At 43.0% G+C, this 20,467-nt stretch overlaps 3 protein-coding genes across 4 annotated transcripts; all 3 read right to left on the bottom strand.

The window, feature by feature from the left end:
• Nucleotides 1-4,973: 4,973 nt before the first annotated feature.
• On the bottom strand, nucleotides 4,974-6,363 carry LOC112281403 (large ribosomal subunit protein uL23). Its single transcript, XM_024517880.3, has 2 exons — nucleotides 5,926-6,363; nucleotides 4,974-5,219 (listed from the first exon to the last, which is right to left on the bottom strand). The coding sequence occupies exons 1-2, from the start codon at nucleotides 6,306-6,308 to the stop codon at nucleotides 5,135-5,137; spliced, it is 468 nt and encodes a 155-aa protein (XP_024373648.1). The 5' UTR covers nucleotides 6,309-6,363; the 3' UTR covers nucleotides 4,974-5,134.
• Nucleotides 6,364-6,771: 408 nt separating this feature from the next.
• LOC112281402 (uncharacterized) lies at nucleotides 6,772-14,016 on the bottom strand. Of its 2 annotated transcripts, none has more exons than XM_024517878.3 (20): nucleotides 13,784-14,016; nucleotides 12,870-13,185; nucleotides 11,948-12,304; nucleotides 11,741-11,800; nucleotides 11,474-11,572; nucleotides 11,222-11,269; nucleotides 10,989-11,075; nucleotides 10,755-10,853; nucleotides 10,588-10,641; nucleotides 10,403-10,453; nucleotides 10,197-10,268; nucleotides 9,885-9,989; nucleotides 9,687-9,752; nucleotides 9,435-9,578; nucleotides 9,224-9,259; nucleotides 9,040-9,096; nucleotides 8,737-8,844; nucleotides 8,469-8,584; nucleotides 7,952-8,369; nucleotides 6,772-7,826 (listed from the first exon to the last, which is right to left on the bottom strand). In XM_024517878.3, exons 2-20 carry the CDS (start codon nucleotides 13,113-13,115, stop codon nucleotides 7,404-7,406), a joined length of 2,646 nt encoding a protein of 881 aa, XP_024373646.1. In that variant the 5' UTR covers nucleotides 13,116-13,185; nucleotides 13,784-14,016; the 3' UTR covers nucleotides 6,772-7,403. The 2 variants fall into 2 exon arrangements, with proteins under 2 accessions (XP_024373646.1, XP_024373647.1); XM_024517879.3 differs by having other exon boundaries at nucleotides 13,609-13,790.
• Nucleotides 14,017-17,734: 3,718 nt separating this feature from the next.
• LOC112281883 (uncharacterized) lies at nucleotides 17,735-19,898 on the bottom strand. Its single transcript, XM_024518869.3, has 2 exons — nucleotides 19,333-19,898; nucleotides 17,735-18,574 (listed from the first exon to the last, which is right to left on the bottom strand). Exons 1-2 carry the CDS (start codon nucleotides 19,831-19,833, stop codon nucleotides 18,032-18,034), a joined length of 1,044 nt encoding a protein of 347 aa, XP_024374637.1. The 5' UTR covers nucleotides 19,834-19,898; the 3' UTR covers nucleotides 17,735-18,031.
• Between the last annotated feature and the right edge of the window lie 569 nt (nucleotides 19,899-20,467).

Here is a 20,467-nt window from a genome sequence, read left to right as displayed (position 1 = left end):
CAATTGTGGTTATTAGCTATGACTTGATACTTGTAACTTTTCAAAAATTGATAATCTTGCAACAAAAGATTTGGCAAATAATTTGTTAGAGCTACATGCAATATTGAAGGTGTAATTAAAGGTAGTTCAAGAATGATAAAAAATCAATGCACATGTCTATCACAAGGAACAATCACAATTTAAAATGGATGATAAAGTATGGTTACTTTGTTGCAATATCAAAACTACTTGTCCTTATGACAAAGACTATTGTAGGCTTAAACCTTTTTTTATTTATAAACTAGTCAATCTTATTGCTTGTCAATTATATCTATAAAAGTCTAAAAAAATCTATCATGTATTTCACTTGTCTCTTCTCAAGTCATATAAGACAATGAATATCTCAAAAAGATGACAAATGCTACGTCCTCCTATAGAAGTTGATAATAATCAAGAATTATAAATAAATAAAGTCTTAGATTCAAGGCAACACAAAAATAGATTGAAATATCTTATTTATTGGCGTACATATGATATTAATAAATTCATTTGGGAACTAGCAAAGAATCTCACAAATATAGCAAAGAAAATTGAGGCTTTTTATTGACGATATTAATCAAAACTAAGCTGAAAAATAATAAGATCCATATAAGATCCATGTAAAATGATTGTTGTTTATAAAACTTGTATCTAAAAAGAAAAAATAATATCAAGGACATACATATTTACACTAATAATTACCTATATAATTAAATAGAAGTAAATAAAAATAGATTCATTTTATAATATTTTCTAGAAAAGCTTTCTGGAAGCTTCATAGATGCAATTTTGACTTTATACATATTTATAGTTGATTAGTAGGTTAAAAACTTGATCAAGAAGTTAACCATGTATCACACAAATTAGTAGCTTATAGAATAAGCTAACTATATTGCACACATATAAAAAACTTGCCTTGATAGTATATATATATATATATATATCATTAAAATAAATTTTAGATTATTATAAAATATAATTTTTATGAGATGATTGTTTAAAATAGAAAACTATAATATATATAAAAATATAAAATCAATAATAATAATAATAATAATAATAGATAATTTTAAATTTTAAAAATAGATATTGTGTTTTATATTTTATGTTTGGATGTTAATTAGTAGTATCCAAATGATTGGCATCTAATCAATATTGTAGTTGATGTCAAATTTTATTTTTATGTGGAATCAATGACTCTATTCTTATTTATAAAATTATGTTTACAAATGTATGTCTATAGTTCTCAAAATATCCTATTCAAAATGTTGTTGTTTTTGTTTTTGTTTTTTTTTTGTTTTTTTTCTTTTAAAAACCAAGCTTTTAATTAAAATACAAGTCCAAAATTTTTATTTTTATTTTAAAAAAATCAGTTATTATTTCCAAAATGAAAAAATCACAAAATTAAATATTGATAGTATTTTATTTTATTATTCTATGATTATTCTATAATTATTTTGCATGAAAAAATAAATATAAAATGCATTTTTATGTTCATTATTTCAAAAAGTGACTACCAAATACTCACCCAAACAATACTACTAAAAGAAATAGTTAATAAAAACTGTCCCTTTACTTGAGCTGCTAATTCCACCTCCACGGAATACCACATCACCACAACGTTACTCGGGAAAAAAGTTAAAAGCAAAAGCAAATCCACAAGTTTTTGTTTACTTTTTGTGTTTTTTTTGGGGGGGGGCTTGCCCGCTGCCCCAAAGTGACAAGGGACCATGCAGAACAGGTGGCAACGGGCAGGCTGGATGCGGGGGACGAAGAGGCTGTGGATCTTCTTCCATCGCGTGGGAGGCGCGTCGACATTTCCAATCAATCGTGAGCTTGATGGATTTGCCAAAATTCCTCGCCATGCTCGTATGCGACTTCACTTTGGTGATTGCATCGACAGTAGGCTGTACCCGATGGCCATCGCTGCAATCCGGAGGCTCTTGTAGCCATTTCGAACGCCTCTGTGCTGTGTGTGACTCAGATCCGCGGTGGGCTTCGAGATCTGATCCAAAGTTCTTTCTGCCTCGTACACTTCCAGTTCTTCGACTTGTGTTGGAAGCGAACTCGTCAACTCTTGCGTCTTTTTAACTGCTAGTTGTCAACCTGGAGCTGGTTCGAAAAACTGCAGGAATTCTACAGAGAATTGGTGAGCCACAACTGACTATGTGAAGCGTGTCATGGTTGACTCGTGAAATTCCAGGGGTTCAAAGTAGGTGGTCGCAGCCATAGAAACTGGGATGGGAGTAAGAAACGAAACGAATGAGGTAGCGAACCGAATTTGACGGCTTTAGCTTCGTCGCATGCAGTATCGAGAAAAGTGGCAACTGTCAACGAGAGTATAGTTTTCAAGTCATCTCCGTTAGGGCAGTCATAGCTACGCAACTCCACTCACAATCCACCTCAGCGTCGCTAGTGTGGGTTGAGTCCCCTCCCGCACGCATTGCAAGAGACATCGCAAGGGAAGATACTTGAGGGGTGTCGACATTGGCCTCTTCAAAATAAAATTCGTGACAGCTGAACCCCGATTTTGCATTGTTTGGTGGCGGTGATTCTTTTGATAAGCTGGGTTTTAATTATCGCGTCCTCGCGATGGCACACATTCTAAGAGCCTTGTCAGTTTTGGCCTTGATACTCGTTGCATTATCCTTGGGAGTCCGTGAGGTGGACGCTCAGCTTCAGTACGGCTTATACAGGTAATCATGTCCTCGAGCAGAAAAAATCGTACTCGAGGAGATCTAGAGATACTTTAAGAGGGACCCGACCATCGCTCCAGGACTGCTACGCTTGACATTCCACGACTGTTTCGTTTGCGTAAGCACCGCACGTCTAGCCTCAAAGCACCATCTGGTTTCGTGATGCCTCAGTAACTGCAATGCCATATGTTCATTCTAGATTTCATGACAAGCGATGAGGCGTGCCATGAAATTCTGAATCAGTTTCACACTAAAGACTAGTTTGTGATTTCTTCTGTGCATGAATAAGATAGAATTTGGAATGAGTTGCATTGTAGCCATCTACGGGCCTGAATCTTGTTCGGAGGGTTGCGACGCATCAGTTCGTTTTGTCGGGAGAAACACTGAACGAGCGTCTCATATGAACGCCAGGTTGCATGGATTCCGAGTAATTGACATAGCCAAGCACTGCCTAGAGAAGGCTTGTCTCAGAACCGAGTCGTGTGCTGATTTTTTGGCGTATGCCTCCCGCAACGCAGTTGTACTGACCGGTGGAAAGTGCTGGCAGGTTGTCGCAGGACGGAGAGATGGAAGAATCTCGAATAAAATCGAGCTCGAACAGAACATTCCTCCGCCCACCGCCGGGGTCGATGAGCTCGTTTCCACATTCGCACAGAAGGGACTGAACACGCAAGACATGGTTGACTTGTCTGGTATATATGTTCATTCTGCAGCCTGTTTGGAAGTGATGTCTGGTGAGAAAACAAAGACTCCAAATTCTTCTGACAAATGTGACGTCGTCACGGTGGAAGATGGGAGCTACAAGACATGAATTTCTGAAAGAACAAATGTGAAACAATATCTACAAAGGATTTTTGCTGAACATCATGGATTGCATGCAGCTTCACTTCCGAAAAGATTTCAACCTGGAATTCCTCCACCCTAATACTGCCCTAGAATCACGTCGCCCTGGGTACATATGCAGGTACACCTGCAAAATGGATTTGAATGATGCGAAAATTTGCTGGTATCCCATTCAAACCGCTTACTTGTCAACTTCAAATGACTGAAATTCGAATTTTAAAAATCAGCGTAAACTAGTTTCTGCTCTGACACCGCCTTCGGATTTCCCCCAGGCGTCACTTTGGGCTGATTGTGTTGGAGCTATAACATGGCAATCGCGAAGTCGTTTCTGAAGGTTCTTTGCCACAAGTTCTTTTCCACGAATGGGCGGGTACTCTCCTGGCGATAGAGTCAAGTCACGATAAGCAGAGACACGGCCCGGGTTAGTAGAGAGAGCGTCTAATGTTAGTGTTCAGCTCATGGACGATTGTAATCATGTGTAGCAGAGGCCGGATTTGAATTCAGATACGTTTACAGCTTCGAAGACAACTCAATACTCAATTGTTCCACAGGTTACGGTGTGGGGTATAGTAGACAGCAGAAAGCCAACACGATGCATTTTAAGGACGGACACTGGACTGGCAATGTACATATTCGGCTTGCAGTCCAGACGCCGAAGCATCAAATGCTGCCAGCGATTGAAATCAGCGACTGGTGCCAAGGCATTGCAGTGTGTGAAGGGTTAACGGTCCGATCGGAGGAATATTACTGTAGCAGATGTCTGCCTGCAAGGTTAGTCTTGTCTATGGTCCAGTTGCCTTTGTTAGCCAGGGCGACGCAGTGACTATATATACTGCACTTCATCACTTCCAAACTTGTCATTACGGAGTGCGCAGTATTTCAAGCTGCAGTACTTGCAAGTAAGAGCCACGTCGGCTTCACTGTTGGACTGGACACAGGATTACACATTTTCTACTGGGATGGATTTCCCTGCCAAACGTTCTGAGTCCAAATCATGAAAATATTACACAGTAAGCATTGCTTCAGAACTCCGGTGGATGGTAAGAAATAAATCTATATAATGCAGATAAAAATTTATTTCGAAATACAACACTCGCTGATCGGTAGTGCGAGGCTTTTCGTAAAAGTCCACCTCTGATTCCAACACAGCGTAGCCCAAAAACACTGACGGACAATGGATTTTATTTCTTTGATGAGTTCCTCCATTCAGACTTGATGGTTCATTCAAATATTCCCACATTTAGGCACTCATTTAACTGTCACTTTCTGACACTAAAATAAAAGATTGCAGTTGAGAGCATGCACTGCAAATGAAAGACAAACGTTGTGAAACATGTTAAGGGTTACACCTAGCATGCCACTCCATCCAACTCTTGTATGGACGATACAAAGCCCCACATACACATCTTTTAATCATTTTGGGTCCAAGATCGTACTTCCACTTGTTAGTTCAAAAAAAATGAATGTCCGCATCACAATCTTGGGCAATTCAAAGACCCTGAACTTAGAAAAACCCAAAGATACGTACATGTGGCACCAGAATCCGGGCCAAGCCTTAAAACTAAGAGCAATGCAATCTAAATGATGCCAATCTTGTTGGCAACATCAAGAGCGTCGTAATCTGCCGTCAACCTCACATAAGCCTTCTTCGCTCCATCAGGTCTGGGGAAAAAAACAGGATACGTCAGCCACGTAGATGAGAATTGAACGGCGACTTACGCATTGCACCCAGTTTTCCTACCAGACGAGCGTCAGTAACTACACGAGGCATACTATGTCCCAGTCCAAGCAAAAAATAACTAAGCGTTCTGGTGCACTGACAATTCAGCTACGAGCGGTTATCTGCCTCCAATTGTATGCGACCTAGATAGAAGCAAGTGGGCATAACACATAAGTACATGCTATACTTTACAGTAACCTGTCACTCAACGGTGTGAGAGAACCTAGACTATCTAAGAAGTACGCAGGCTCTATGTAATCCGAGTACAAGTCAATACCTAGACTGAGGGTAATCGACCAGTAATCAAAGTTCCTTTGCAGGCAGCCGACTCGAGACAAAATTGAGGAATGATACAAATGTATTTGAAGGGGGGTAATGAGTGGCTAGGTTGGTTTCGAAAACTTGAGTTCTGACGCACCTGAAAGACTAGCATTACTAGGTCAATGACGAACCTCCCATTTAATGCCTCGTACATGGAATGAACCACTAAGGTGGCTAATGGGAGGTAAAACGATTCAAATCTGCTAATGAGTCCGCGAAAAGAGTCGACCCATGTGGGAATAACATATCAATTCAATCGCGAAGAGACTGAAACGCTTAACCCTAACGCACTGGAGGACATAACAACAAAGGGGGGATAATGAGTACCTGATCAATGTGTTGACCTTCTTGGTCTGGATGTCATACATCTTCTTGACAGCCTCCTTGATCTTCTTCTTGTCAGCCCGCACATCAACAATGAAAACCAAGGTGTTGTTGTCCTCGATCTTCTTCATGGCGGACTCGGTGGTGAGTGGGTACTTGAGCACCTCGTAGTGGTCAAGCTTGTTGCGGGCAGGAGCGCTCAGCCGTGGGTACTTCGGGGCTCTGGCACGCTTGAGGGTCTTGGGGCGATGGAAGGTCACAGAAGTGCGCACCTTCCTCCAGAGCTTTTTCACCGGCTTGGTGGTGGTCTTCAATGCCTTTGCAGCCTTCGTTGCCTTCGCCGTTTGCGACGCAGGAGCCTTGGCAACCTTCGAAGGGGGAGCCATTGCAAACACCAGAAGGAAACGATGCGCAGCTCTGCTTCGACGAGGGCGGCCTGGGATCGTGCGAAAGAACTAGTTGACGGAGGGTTAGGGTTTTACACCTCCCCTGCCTCACACATCCACTCACATCCTCACATTCGCTAAATGATTCATTCATCCATTTAGGGCTTTCCTATTGTGCTTCTCCGCCATGACCCAACAGTCTTTGATGTCAGAGTTTCCCCTCGAGGCTCTGTTGCAGGATGTTCCATCAGTTTGCTGCTGAGTTTGCTAGGCCCAATAGTTAAAACCCCGCCGTCTCTTTTTACTAACTACTATCATGCAGTAATGGTAATAGAGTGCTGTTGTGTTTTTAATAGTGTTTTGATTCTGAGAGTATCAAGCTGGAACATGGCGTTCAAGTTGTATATTGCTCACGGATCATTGAACAAGAAATCCACATGTTGAGGGACTGTCGATTCTGAAGTTGTGTTGAAACGTGTAATGGGTTTAATGAATGCGATGCTCGTCACACATGATTACGATGTATATAATACAAGGGATTTTTTTTTATATACATCAAGATGCTCAATGACTACTAGGTTCTTGATGGTTCGGAGTGTATTGCTGAATAGCTTAGATTGTTTTATCTTCAATTTTCAGAAAAGAGCTGAGGGTGCATTTACGCGTCCGAAACTACGCAAATCACTATCTCCTCGACTGCAGTTCTGCAGTGCTATGACATGATATTTTGTCCAACACCCGGACATGTACTGTACAAAATTGAAGGATTGCTTTAGGACCTTCACAATCAAGAGTGAGGCCGACGCCAGGCTTTTGCTAGAGCGTTGCGGTGTGGGTATACATGCTTCCTCACGGCACTCAATGAAGGTATCATTCCAAATTCCTGACGCTGTCACCATCTGGAGTTCGGAAAGTCCTCATACTCGATCACCCGCCTCCGCTTCGTCACTTAAACAAACGCAAGTTGAACGTTTGGACATGAGAAATTTCTCCGAGAAACTTCACCACAGTGTCTCTGGAAATCATGATTATATGAGGTAACCCTAGCCTTCGATCGTAGGTGCAGAAGCTGTTGCTAAATTTGTTGTAGGAGTGCTACGAATCTTCCACGCCCTCACCGATGTTAGCTCCAAGAACGTTGTTAGAGGGTAGTCCGCTGGTGGTGATCAGGCCTTCTACGTCCAAGAATCCCTCTTCGCATTTCTCATCACCACTTGAACTCTCACCTGCGCTCACGGGAGCGGTGCGTATTTGCGTTGCAGCAACCGAGGGGTTAGCCTCCATCACAGAGAGGTCAGGCACAGTGGTGTCAGGAAGACCTATGAAGGGCAGAACCGCTTCAGGGGCCAGAAGCGCCAACTTGTGAGATTTTCGGCTGCGCGGTTTCCTGTGTACGCGCATCTTGCCCCTGTGGATTGCTTCTTCCCTATTCTTCGTCCACGGCTCTTGTTTCCGGTCTGTTCTTCGCGTTGTATCAAAGCGCTCCACAGAGGGTGCCCTTGTGTCATCTTCGTCTTGCTGGCCAGCATTTGTAGTGGAGTCAACATCCAGTAGCCGAGTCAGATACTTTACAAAAGGATCTTCATTGGGAGAATTATCGTGTGGGATGACGTTTGAGTTGAAGTGAATGGGGTCTCAAGTACCTGAGCTGCCGAGTCTCCAGTATCTGCCGCAGAGATCTCGAAGTTTTTAACAGCGCTTTCGGAGTAGCGTTTGATCCCAGCTTGTGGCGACGTCCCTGAAATCCATGACTTAGATCTCGTACCACTGTACTCTTGCATTTTTACCTGGAAGTGCTTGATGCTAGGAATGTGCGATACTTTTCGAACGGCCAGCGTTGGCGAGGAGACATTAGTGCCCGTCCCAGCTGCAACTGCTTGAGCGATCGCCGCCTCCTCGTCTCCGACGCACCCAGCCAAGCGGATGCTTCGTCTCCGCCTGCGTTGGAAAAATGTTGCTGCAAATGCTCTTCGAATTATTGCCACTTGCGTGATGGACTCGTCGCGCTCAACTTGTAACTCTGCAAGTGCTCTTTGCAAGTCTTGGCATTGTTGCTTATACCTGCATATCATACCGCCGCACCGTTACATTTCTTACAGGAATACATTTTCCATGGGCTTTAAATTGAATTCGAGAGAAAAATTTGGCGCAGTAGCATACGTGAGAGGCCGAACGTAGAAGCGCATGACAATGGTGTCCTCAGTTGGCTGCAGATAGCCTTCTTTCTCCAGAAGATCAATCCTGAAGAATTGGCAGTAGCCCCAACATGCCCCCATCTGATATACGCACCAGCTCAAGCTTTAGGATTTAGGACTCAAGGTTTAGACTTTTACAACAACCATACAGCTTTAGAACTTCTCTAAAGCAAGTTTACTGGAAAGAGGTTACGACAACGTTGTAGAGTGCAAATTCATAATGTCAAGCTTGCCTCGAAATCGGAGGAAAATTTTCGAATTATCCGCTGGTTAGGTCGCGTGGGGTGCAGGAGCTCAATGCCATACTCGTAAGTAGCTGGTTCGTGTCCGCCCTTCACCATCTGATGCACAAGCAAGCCAAACCAGGGTTAGAGAGAGTTCGACTAGGAGAAAAGCTGCGCCATGATGAATAGGTCCCTGAACATGTTCAGCATGCAACGTTAACCCAAAATATTACATTGGGATTACCATGTGTAATACTACGCTCATTATAGGACGTGCACAATCAAGTAGTCAAAACGAAAATACAGACTTACCTCTAAAAACACCGAGAGATGAGTACCCTGAGAAGCGCCGCTGCCGTTCGGATACACCTATAGCACACGCGTATTTTGGAGGCTTCAGTGTACAAGATGGACGATCGCTTACAAGGCAGTTAAAGACTGAGAAACAATTCAAAGATTGAATAAACAAACGAAGGGTAGAAAATATCGAGAATACCTTCAGCCGCCATGCAACACCTGAAGCACAAATAGGCTGCATTCAAAAGTACGACACGTGAATGAGAAGGCACGCTTCTTTCAGGGTATGTGGGAGAAATTAAATGACCAGCTAGGCACAAACGCAAGTTTCTCAAGCTTGGGGATCATCCATCGCTGCAATCAGAAAATTAAAACCATCAAAGAAGAAAAAGTGTGTGAGAATGCAATACCTTGCTGTATACAACATCCTTATTCAACAGAATTTGACTGATGTTGGGAGTGCCGCCTGGTACGAAAACAGCGGATCTGACTTGACTCAGATTTTCCTTGTAGTTCTTCAAAACGAGTTCACCGTACTCATATGAAGGCACAACCTACACAGCCACGAAATCTTAGTGAATCGAGGTCAAGAAATACCACGCTTATATTTGTCTACAAGAACATATAAAATGAATGAAGGGCAGGGTTCCGTGATAGGGTACCTCAGATATGAACTCTGAGGGGATAAGCGAGCGCGAGACATGTGAAAACGTGCGAGTCCGAATATCCTGAAGAACCAAACAAAAGTTTATCCTTCTATGCTTACAAAAGTAGCACAATGGTTCACATGCGTGCTTCTGAGAACAATCAGCTAGGCACGGGTGGAGCACAAACCAAAAAAATAGAGGTAGAAGGCCAACCTGTAACATGCGGCTCATGTTAGGTTCCTGCGCTATAAGGTCGCTCTTTGGAATACTGCTCAGCTGCTGATCTAGCTCTTGCAATATTGTGTCGAGAAGTTCCATCTGCGTCAGTCAAATACGAGGTACTCCATCAATGCAAAAGTCATGACAAGTGCTCCACCATACAACCGACACTTGTTCTGATGCATTTGCATTAAATTGGTGGAAAGAAAGAAGGAAAACAATGGAAAAAATGAGGTCAAGCTCGCAGAGATATTCTCTCTCTTCCGATATGTAATCGAGTTTGGGATCAACAAAACACATACGTACTTCTTGAGTCATGGAGGCCTTGTGCGAAAGTAACGCCAGGAGCTTGCACTTGAGCTGCTCTTCAAGCCGAGACTGTGTTACCACATACCATCACAAAATCAGATTCTCATACATCTTGTTATTCACTGTAAACAATGGTCATCTACACCTAAACGAAACAGCCCGTGATGCAAACAATGTAGACCAAGTAAGGTAGAGGGATTCACCTGCATCTTTTTAAATGCCACTTGCAACTCTGCAACAGACTCGTCCTTCGACTGCATGACAAGCAGGAACGCGGTTGAGTAATCATGTCTAGACTGCTGATTGATTCAATCCAAACGATGAAATACTCAGAAGAATTGATTTCAAAGCATTCACCGTCGCCCAGGAAGATGGATGTAATACAAACCTTGAGCACACTCTCGATGTTTTTATCCACTGATGCCACCAACAAAGAGAGCTCCTGCAGGACAGATAGGGAAGTGAGATCTCGGGGTTGTGGAACAATGAGCACACTCATCACTACTTTCAACAATTGGTGTTCCACTAATCTGGGATCAGGGTGACGTTCTGTGCCTTTCTGCGCCTGCGTAACCCAGCGGCTTCCATTCGAATCTTCTTCTTGTGACGACCGTAGGCCACACTCAACTTCTCAAATGTGTGATTTCGGTGATCCTGTGCACCCGAACAAGACATCAAATCAGAGAGTGGTAATTGACAGCTGCAAAGAGGTTTCAACAATTGCTTTAGATTCTAAGCTTCAATGTCTTTGTAAAGAAACAAAACTCAAGTTGGAGGGAGAAGTTATACCTCAATCAAGACAGCACAGTCTGAGCACACAGCGACTGCGCATGTGCTACAAAAGTAGAGAAGTGGGCTATCATGAGCCGGACAGTACTGCAAGTTTTCGGCAACCCACATGGCAAATACATCAGCTAAGACAAGCCGAAACACACACTCATGCATGAATGTCAATGCTGAAGCAGAAAGGCTCTACCATTTCCTCGAAGACTTGCGATATTAGATAGGAACACATGATGTACCTTTTCCATTGGACTGTCACCTAGCTTTCCTTGAATCTTCTCCACTTCCTATCATCCACCAAAAAAACAATGCGTTCAACGTCTCCACAAATACAGAGATTCATATTGCACATGAAAAGAGGTTATTTTCACAAACATGATAGACAACTTTCAGAATATCGGTAAAAATGTCATACAAATCACACTCATAACATCTGTTATGAGTTGTAAACCGGTAAATATGTGGGACAGAGAAAGAGTCGGGATCCTTACCGTGGATATTTCGGAAATGAATCTGCAACTCACGAGCTGCGATACAAGGAGAGGTGCCCGGCAGTGTGGGCACTCCGATTTCTGGTCTGTGAGCCATCTCTGCACATAGAGTCACTATTCAGTGCCTAAGTTTCTACAGAAATAATGAGAGAGCAGTTTTCCTTGCTTTAACGTGCCACAAACCGCCACAAGTTGAAGTATATTGAAGTGACTAATTAAATTCCATGAAACAATAATTGGAATGTAGTAAAGTAAGACACCGCTAACCTTGATGCACGGCTGACACACCAGCTTCGAACAGCAAGGACACAGCTGAGCTTCGACAACCTGAAGAAAGCAAATAGTGTGAGCGTAGAGACCAAACCCTAATGATCAAGACATTCAAACAAGCTTATGAATTGTTATCACTTTAGCGGAACTCAACAACAAATAAGCTTGAAAAATGGATGCGAGACGACACGGACAATCAGTCACCTTTCCGAGACAGATGAAGCATCGAAAAATATCGGCCAATGCGGAAGACGAATCGTTGTCATTTTCAGCAACCACAGGTGAGGCTCCTTGACATGCCACAAAATCTATCTCTCTGTCAATGCCCACGTCCTCCACCTCGTTCTCGGAGGGCTGCAACAAAGATGGTTCACTAACATCGTTTGAAACTGAGAGTCCTGATGCGCTTCTGTAGTCGACAGTGTCTTCAGGTTCCGTCACTGGAGCAAGTGCCGGTATCTGCTCGTTCTGTGGTACAACCATTTGCTGAGACTCAACAGGTTCAGACGGGTGCCTCTGCCTTAGCGAGTCATCATCTAAGAGAAGCCGCTGTACTTGAGCCTGCAACCAAACATGAATTCCAAATTGTACCCACTTATTAGAAAGGCAAATGAAGATAAATTGGGAAATTGGCAGGTCGACCTATCCTCAAGGTACTACTGCTCCGCCTCTTCAAAACAACAGTACGAGTGGGCATAACCACTAATTCAAGGCTGTAATGGTATCCTGAGGTAGTTCCAAGTCTAGGTTATTCATTGTCAACTTGTGACGGTGTTAAAGAGAATACGATTACGTTCATAGGAAGGAACAAAGCAATGCTCAGATCTATCAAGTAAAATAGAAACGAAGTAATTGCTGGTCCATTCTGTCAAACCGCTGCTCAGTAACTGCCACTGTTCCCACCACTGAACTCCGAGATTAGCATTTGAAGGTTCTCTAACTTCAACTCCAAGGGCGTCCATAGTTCATTAACCCTTCCCACAATCCGAATTTTCAAGAACTTCGTTCGCGTTGGAACTACTGAGAACTATTCTCTTCCCAGCCGACTGTGCCCAGAAAGTTATCGCAAAAAGAGAACTGCGAAACAAAAAAATTATAGCGTAGGGATTTGGAGCCAAAGCAGTACCTGGGCTGTTTCACTGATGCTGCTTTCGCAAGAGTCATGGTTATGACTGGTGCTACGAGCGCCAGGCGGTCGAAGTCGCAGCCTCCCGCGCTGGCCAAACAAGAATGAACCGCAATCTGTGCAATCATAGTCCAGGGTGTGGAATGGAGACGTGGCGATGACGGGTCCGGAAACTAGACGGGTGCAGGTGCTGTTGTTGCTTCTGGAGTTTCTACCAGTTCCTCGCAGGGTAGCAGCCGCAGCCATTGAACCTCGCAGCTCAAAGCTTCCAGGTCGAAAGGCAAATTGATGGCGCCCTCAATTGGGTGCAGACATCCTGGTTGCGAGGAAGTCCACAGAAAAATTAATCTAAACCTGTGATTCTGGAAAGGGTCCTCGCAGTAATTCTTCTGGCATGCATGTGACCCAAAGCAGCAAATCTCACTCTCTCAATCAGAAGTAAAAAAATTGGGCTTGTGCAACACGAAAGATGGCCCTCAATTTGGTTGACAACATCGCGCACACTAAAACAAAAACACCAGTGTAACGAAAAAGAACAATTACTTGTTACTTGTCGATGAGGTAGTTCTACGAACAATGCTATAATTATGCAGAAGCCACAAAGGATAGCACAAACAATCACGAGAAGCATCTACGATTTCTTCCGTATCTCAAAGAGTGACTCTCGCTCTAAGCCCTTAACCCAGCTGAGTTTAGATTGCAGAATAGAAGCACGAGCATGGTCACGCCAGATAGATACCTCAGAGAGAACAGGGAGAACAGGGTGGTCACTCTTTGACTAACTCAAAACAAACGCCGATGTTACATTGCGATCGATTCGCGTACACCTTTCACGACCAATCACGCCTCCTACGAATCCATCCTCAAGTGGGGGAAATGGTGAGAGATCAAGACTCTAAGTTCGCTCCGCTTACCTCACGCGAAGGTCTGCGCACGGAACCCAACCGATAGACGCCATGCGAAGACAGCCTCGCTGCACACACCAGAATACTGGCAAAATATGCGCGTGTGTTCACTCCCCCAGGGAATCTGCACACGCCTACAAGGTCTCCACCTCGCCTGTCATCGAGTCACTGAATTGGCAACATATCGTGGGGAGCCTGACAGTAACCAGCAGATCATGAAGTAGTCTGCCACTGTTCTGTTGTGCTGTAATACAACATTTAACATTGCGGCATTCTGAATGTGAGACGGCCTGATAAACCTGCCATCAATCCTACGCACCTCCCAGGATTATGACACCCGGCCATGTCGCCTTATTGGCAGGCAGCACCACTATGCTTCGCCGAATTTGGGCACAATTGAGCGGTAAAGAAAAACCCCCCAAACTCCTCCAACAATTCTCCGTCTCCCTCGAATTCTTCGGCAGCCTCGCACTCGCGCCCTCGGATCTCCCGCAGTCACAGTCACGGGTTTTTACTTACCCCTGGCGTCGATAAATTAGCCGCTCTTTACCGCACCAAGAAAATTGCAGACAATGCTAGCTGGTGCTTGGTCCAAGTGCGAACTTATAGCATTACAACCCCACTTCGATTCCGCGACATCCGAGCCGGGTAAAGCCAAACTTTAATGCTAATCATGTGGATAATCGCAGCCTGTCCATTGTGGCGGACGCACCATTGAATGCTACAGTTGCAACTGGGATTCTTTGACTCCCTCCCAGCGCACGATTTCATCCTCCCCTTACTTCCTCCGCCCTTCTTCCCTTCCCTAACTCCACCACCTCATCCATCACTTACACTGTCCTCCTCGTTGCCGGTGACAAAACAAACAAACACGCTCCGCCACTGCCGAACCTGAAATCGCCCGCCATCTCTCTCTCTCTCACTTCCCATTTCCATTTCTAGTCTGGTTGCGACGGAAGCCGCGTCACGCAGAGTAAGTGAGCGAGCGAGCGAGCGATGCGACTGCGCGCAGAGCAGATCGCCATGCTCGACCATCGTCAATGAATGCGAGTCGGGAAATTTGCGCAGCGTCAGGCTGGGTGACGAAGAAACGGCTGCGGTTATTTGTGGCGGCATGTGAACTCTCTCTCACCCCGCCATAGCCCCCCTTCGCCCCCGCTGCACGTGGTAATTAGTGTCGCAACGCTCCTAATTCCTCACCTTTTACTTTTCTCCTCCTTTGCCGTTTCCTCTTCTTCGTCTTTAAAGGAGATGGCCGTTGCTTTCTCTAGCCTACTACGCTCAATAATGGACGTGGGATATCATTTGGGGATGATCTTGAGGGGAAGGGTGAAATTGTAAAAAAAGAAAGGAAGTGGTGTGATTCAATACATGGCGAGTGTATCACAGGATTCGCACCCCATTTTAATGTGTGTTGCTGATTGACATGTTTAATGAATGTTTATTGGATTGTTGTAGGAACTCTACATTGGTTGTGGTTCTTTACTTGTTTAAATTTTGCTGAAACGTCATAACATGTACTTGTGGAAAAAAAAATCTTTTTTTTTAATGATACAGTGGTTTGTATTATAATGTCTTGATGAGCTGGCAAGGGGACGTGGACGGCGTCACCAGGTGGGAACGCACTGGTCATTGCCAACTCAGATCTGACGTGGAATAGGATGCATATGAGGTCCAGAAAAGGGGTTCCCAGAAGGTTGATCCCTGGGTTGGGTCTTGAAAGTGTGGAAGGGGGGGGGGGGAGGGGGGCGGGGACTTCCGGGAGAGAGGTCGTGCGAGCATGCGGCTGGGATATAAATAGAATGTAACAGTAATAGATCCATCGTATGGCAGCCCACTATTTCTATAAATAGGGACCATAATCGGGCCTTTTTTTTTGAATGGAGCCCCCACGTCCCCCCCCCACCTCCAAAACCCCCACACAAAAATGTAAAGTAAAAGGTGTCGAAATTAAAGCGAATGAAAAAGAAAAAAATGTTTCTGCCGACTTTTGGATGAATGTTACAGGATTTGGATGATGTTTGGGTCATGATCCGTGGAATGTTGAGTCATGTCAATGCTTCACTTTAAATTTTTACTTTTTTATCAACCAACGACATAATATATTTCTTTTTTTGTAGAAAACTGTTGTGGACATATTTATTTCTTGATTTTTTTTTAAGGAATACAAAAATGCCCCAATGGATGTTAGCTTCCTTGTAATTTTTTTGGTTATATACTAACAAATGTTACAATTCATAAAAAGCATACTTTCAAAGTTGTGACATGGTGTATATTCTTTTGATATTTCAAATAAAAAATAACTTAATAAGATTTAGTAGTGTTACTCAAACATTATTTTGGAGTTAAGGTCACCAAAAGGTAAACTATGAAGTCCACTTCAATGCTTTGTGTGGGGGGCAATGGATTGTATTGAAAATTTCTGATTGTAGAAATATTATAAAATTTGTTTGTGGCATTTGATGGAATATCGGGGTTGGTTGTCAAAAAAGATTACAAAAATTTATTATCCAAAAACTTTGCAAAGTTTGGTGTTCCATATTGCAAGTGTGGATTAAAGTTTGAATAGACATATAAGGAAAAAAAATTACAAAATTATTAAATAAAAATATTCAATCATGTAACAATATTTAAAATTTTCCTCATAGTATTATGATCAAGAAAACATTAACAATTTTATTGTAAGTATAAAAGCAAATCTCAATTTGATCTTATCAACTAATTTTGCTCAATGTAGCACGTTATTTTTACAATGTATTGCAAAATTTGATAACACATACTTTAATCACAATAATAAAAATTATGTTTAAGATATTTCATTGTGCAACAATTCTATAGTATTCAAATCCATTTTTATACTAGCATAAGTAGTAAAGTGCACACGTTAATTTGAGTTTATAACAAATTTGTATTCAACTATTATTTAATCATTTAAATAAATGAACAAATAAATAAAACCATATACATATGTGTATATATGTACATAGATATATATATATATATATATATATATGTTTTGAAACATACACATTCTTTTGGTGCCTTTACGGTTCACAATAAACTTCCTGTACATTGTGAGTCTCATGTAAACAACTTTCGCAAATATATTTAATGGAAGCATGGCCACATAATTTTTAGATGCTCAACAAATCAGACTTCAGATAATTTCCACTTACAGTAAATTGTACAATTACCTCACATGCTTTTAAGTTCCCATGGCAAATGTCAGCGTGTAAACTTCAACGTTATCTTGGGAATTTATTTCTTTCTCAACACATGATTGATCAATACCCTCAACCTTGCTGAAATGATTCTCGGTCCACAAAGCTCAGAATCCTTACATTAAACAATCTTACCCCAAAATCACGATTTCTTCTAATAACTCATGAAATTGAGGGTTTGACCTAAACTAAAAATCAATTGGAAATGCTTCTCATCAGTGTGAAATTGGCAATGCTGGCACAGTTGGTTTCCGCAAGCTCCAGAATGGCACAAGATGATGATAGCGATCTCCACAAGTTCATTCAGTAGAAAGCCGATAAGTGAAGCTTTCTGACGAAGTCCCATAAATTGTAGCTACTAAAGCGATTTGACAATCTTTCATTAAGTCGTGTACTAGTATATCCCTCATTGGCATAAGCCCTAGTGGTCGTAATGCATGGCTTCAGTTTCACCGTAGTGACTTAAAGCACTAGGTCTCTACTGAGTGCTGAATAGTGTTCAGTTTAAAGCTACCTATTTTCGATCTGGATACTGTTCATTATCACATACCGTTTTGAAAGGTTCGTATTCTTTCACACAGACGAAGAAGTAAGGAGCAAGAAAGAAGTAAGAAACATTTGGTTAAAACCTTAAAAACAAGGAGATCGCACATTGTATCAAGAAATTTGGCATTCATAATCTTAACGTCGGGGACAACTCTCATTGTGCTGTATCTCAAGATAAAGTATTACTAAGTGATGGGACTCAAAAATATGACGCAGCGTCGTTCACTCACTTTGTTTAATGAATACGTCAAATGATGATTTCGTTACAAACTTGAAAGTTTCAGGTTGAAAATTCAACCTGAAAAGCTCCAAAAGCAACTCTCTTCTCAAGACAAGTCACGAGAGTGAAAGACACGAACATAGACCGTAAGTCGTGAGGCCATTGAGGTTGGGATTAGATATGTGGAAGCAGTATGAAATCTCATGGGAACTGCTCACCGTGTTGAGGATGTTCAAGAGTTGGTAACTGAAGGGTTATGAAGAAGCGTAATCAGCCAGTGATCATAGTCCCAGCGCCCTCATCCGTTAGAATCTCAAGAAGCAAAGAATGTGGTGCTCGGCCGTCAATGATGTGCGTCGAATGTACGCCTTGCGCAAGGGACTTCACACAGCACTCAACCTTAGGGATCATTCCCCCAGTTACAATACCATCCTCAATTAGCTTCCGGACGCCCTTAATATTCACCTCTGGCACGAGAGTGCTGCTGTCCTTGTGATCCAGCATCAATCCCTGTACGTCTGTCATAAGAATTAACTTTTCTGCACCTAAAGACGCAGCAATCTCTCCCGCCGCGGTGTCGGCGTTGATATTATACGCCTGCCCGTCGTTGTCGGCGGCAACTGTAGCAATAACAGGGAGATGGCCGCTGTTCAATATTCCTTTCACCACGCTTGTGTCCACGGCAGTGATTTCGCCTACAAAGCCAAGGTCATCACTAAGAGGCCTAGCCTTAATAAGTTTTCCATCTTTCCCACACATTCCAACAGCGCAGCCACCCGCCTTGTTGATAAGCGAGACAAGAGACTTGTTCACCTGCAATCAAGAATATGGGGTCAAGCACAATCAAGTACAATTGGACGCAAGGAACATAAAAGTGTCACAAACTAAATAGATAATAAAGCCGATATCAAGCTAATTAAGATTCAGAAACATGTGTTATACTAATGCCTACACATGATTTACAAAATTCACGTAACCAAGTGCTACAATCCACAAAGACGATGACTTTGCTGGACGGTTATAAAAGCCTTGGAGATGACACAGAAAGACCATTCAAAAAATCAGCAACCATAGCATCAAAGAGGAAATCCATAACTTCAAGAAACGATTTTTCAGTTACAGTGTGTGAAGTTCACATCCATCATTCAGTATACTACAAGAAATAATTTGATGATAACGCAGAAAGTGATAAGTTTCCAAAATTATACTCATCCCAAGAGGATAACCAAACCTAGTTTAGAATCAAATTTATGATGAAATCCTTTCCCATTTAACTCCGCCTGTGTAAAACCCTGGACTACTTGATCGGTCAAATACAGAATATCCACACTGTTATTGGCCACTCAGATCACAGAACGAGGCGAACAAGGCGAATGCTAAAGCCCTTCCCTGCCGTCAACAAGTAGGCTGATTTCTTCAACAGATTTGGAACACATTGCAGCTGATTAGCAAACTTGAGCTCTACAGCATAGACCACAATGCCAAAGAGGTGAGCAAGGCAGAGATCAGCATTACTGATCCAAAAAACCCTAGAACAGGGTTTAAGATAAAACGGGATAGACAGTGCTCACCTTGCCAACAAGGACCATCTCCACAACTTCCATGGTGGCCGCATCAGTGACGCGCAAGCCATTTTTGAAGTGAGGCTCAATGCCAAGCTTTCCAAGCCACTGATTAATCTCCGGGCCTCCACCATGCACCAACACGCACTTCATGCCCACACAAGACAGGAGCACCAAATCCTTGATGACTCCATCTTTCAGAGACTCATCCTTCATGGCCGCCCCGCCATACTTAACCACCACGGTCTTCCCTTGAAACCTCTGGATGAAGGGCAAAGCTTCAGCTAAAATGTCCACTCTCTCTTTCCCTGTGTACTGACTCGTTCTCACAGCAGCTTGCCGCGCAGTTTGGTCAGTCACTGCCTCCACCCTAGCTCTCTGAAACCTCGCTTTCTTCGCAGGATAGGAAAACTTCACGCTCGACGTGCCCTTGATCAGCTCCGCAGGCGCCGACCTAATCCCAATCGGTTCTTTCGCTAGCACAGTGCTTACGGATTTCCACGAAGCCATCGCGGCGTCTCCGCAAATTCAAAATCCTCCGGAAACCAATTCCACCAACTACTACAATACAAGAAAAACACAAGAGGCGCTTCCAACACGGCACACTGTGGTTCTAAATCCTGAATGTAATCACAATGGGATCGACTCTAAGACTCCGTTGCAGATCCGACGACGTCGAAGACGAGCTTTTGGTTTATCTTTTACCTTTACCGGCACGAATTCCCCGCGTCTTTTTTCCTCCCTCTCTCCCTAAATCCTGAATTCCCTACCCTGAATTATTCCCACACAGATCCTCTCCCTCTCCTTCTACTCCGTCGATTGCCGCTGCTCCCTCAGGCCTCAAAAACCTGATGCATTTGCTCGCTCGCAATCGCAATCGCAGTGGAGCTCGAGCTCTAGAACTCCATGGCCGTGGCCACGAAGCAGGTCTACAGTCGTCCCCTTCATTGCATGCCTCACACCTGAGCAGCGTTATTCCCTTCCTGTAAAAGAATTGAACAAAAAAAAAAAAAAAAAAAGAAAAAAAAAACAGAGGATTAATCAGGATTTTGGTCCCTCTGTTGTTTGTGTGTGGATGTGTTTTAGTAATGCAGTTTTTAGTGACAACTAATGAGGATTCTCTGGCTTAGACTTTGATCTCATG

This window comes from Physcomitrium patens, chromosome 4, assembly GCF_059467195.1.
Source record: "Physcomitrium patens ecotype Gransden chromosome 4, ASM5946719v1, whole genome shotgun sequence".
In the NCBI taxonomy this organism is placed as follows: domain Eukaryota; kingdom Viridiplantae; phylum Streptophyta; class Bryopsida; order Funariales; family Funariaceae; genus Physcomitrium; species Physcomitrium patens.
The sequence above is the reverse complement of the archived record's forward strand: the minus strand, read 5'-3'. Positions and strand labels throughout refer to the sequence as shown.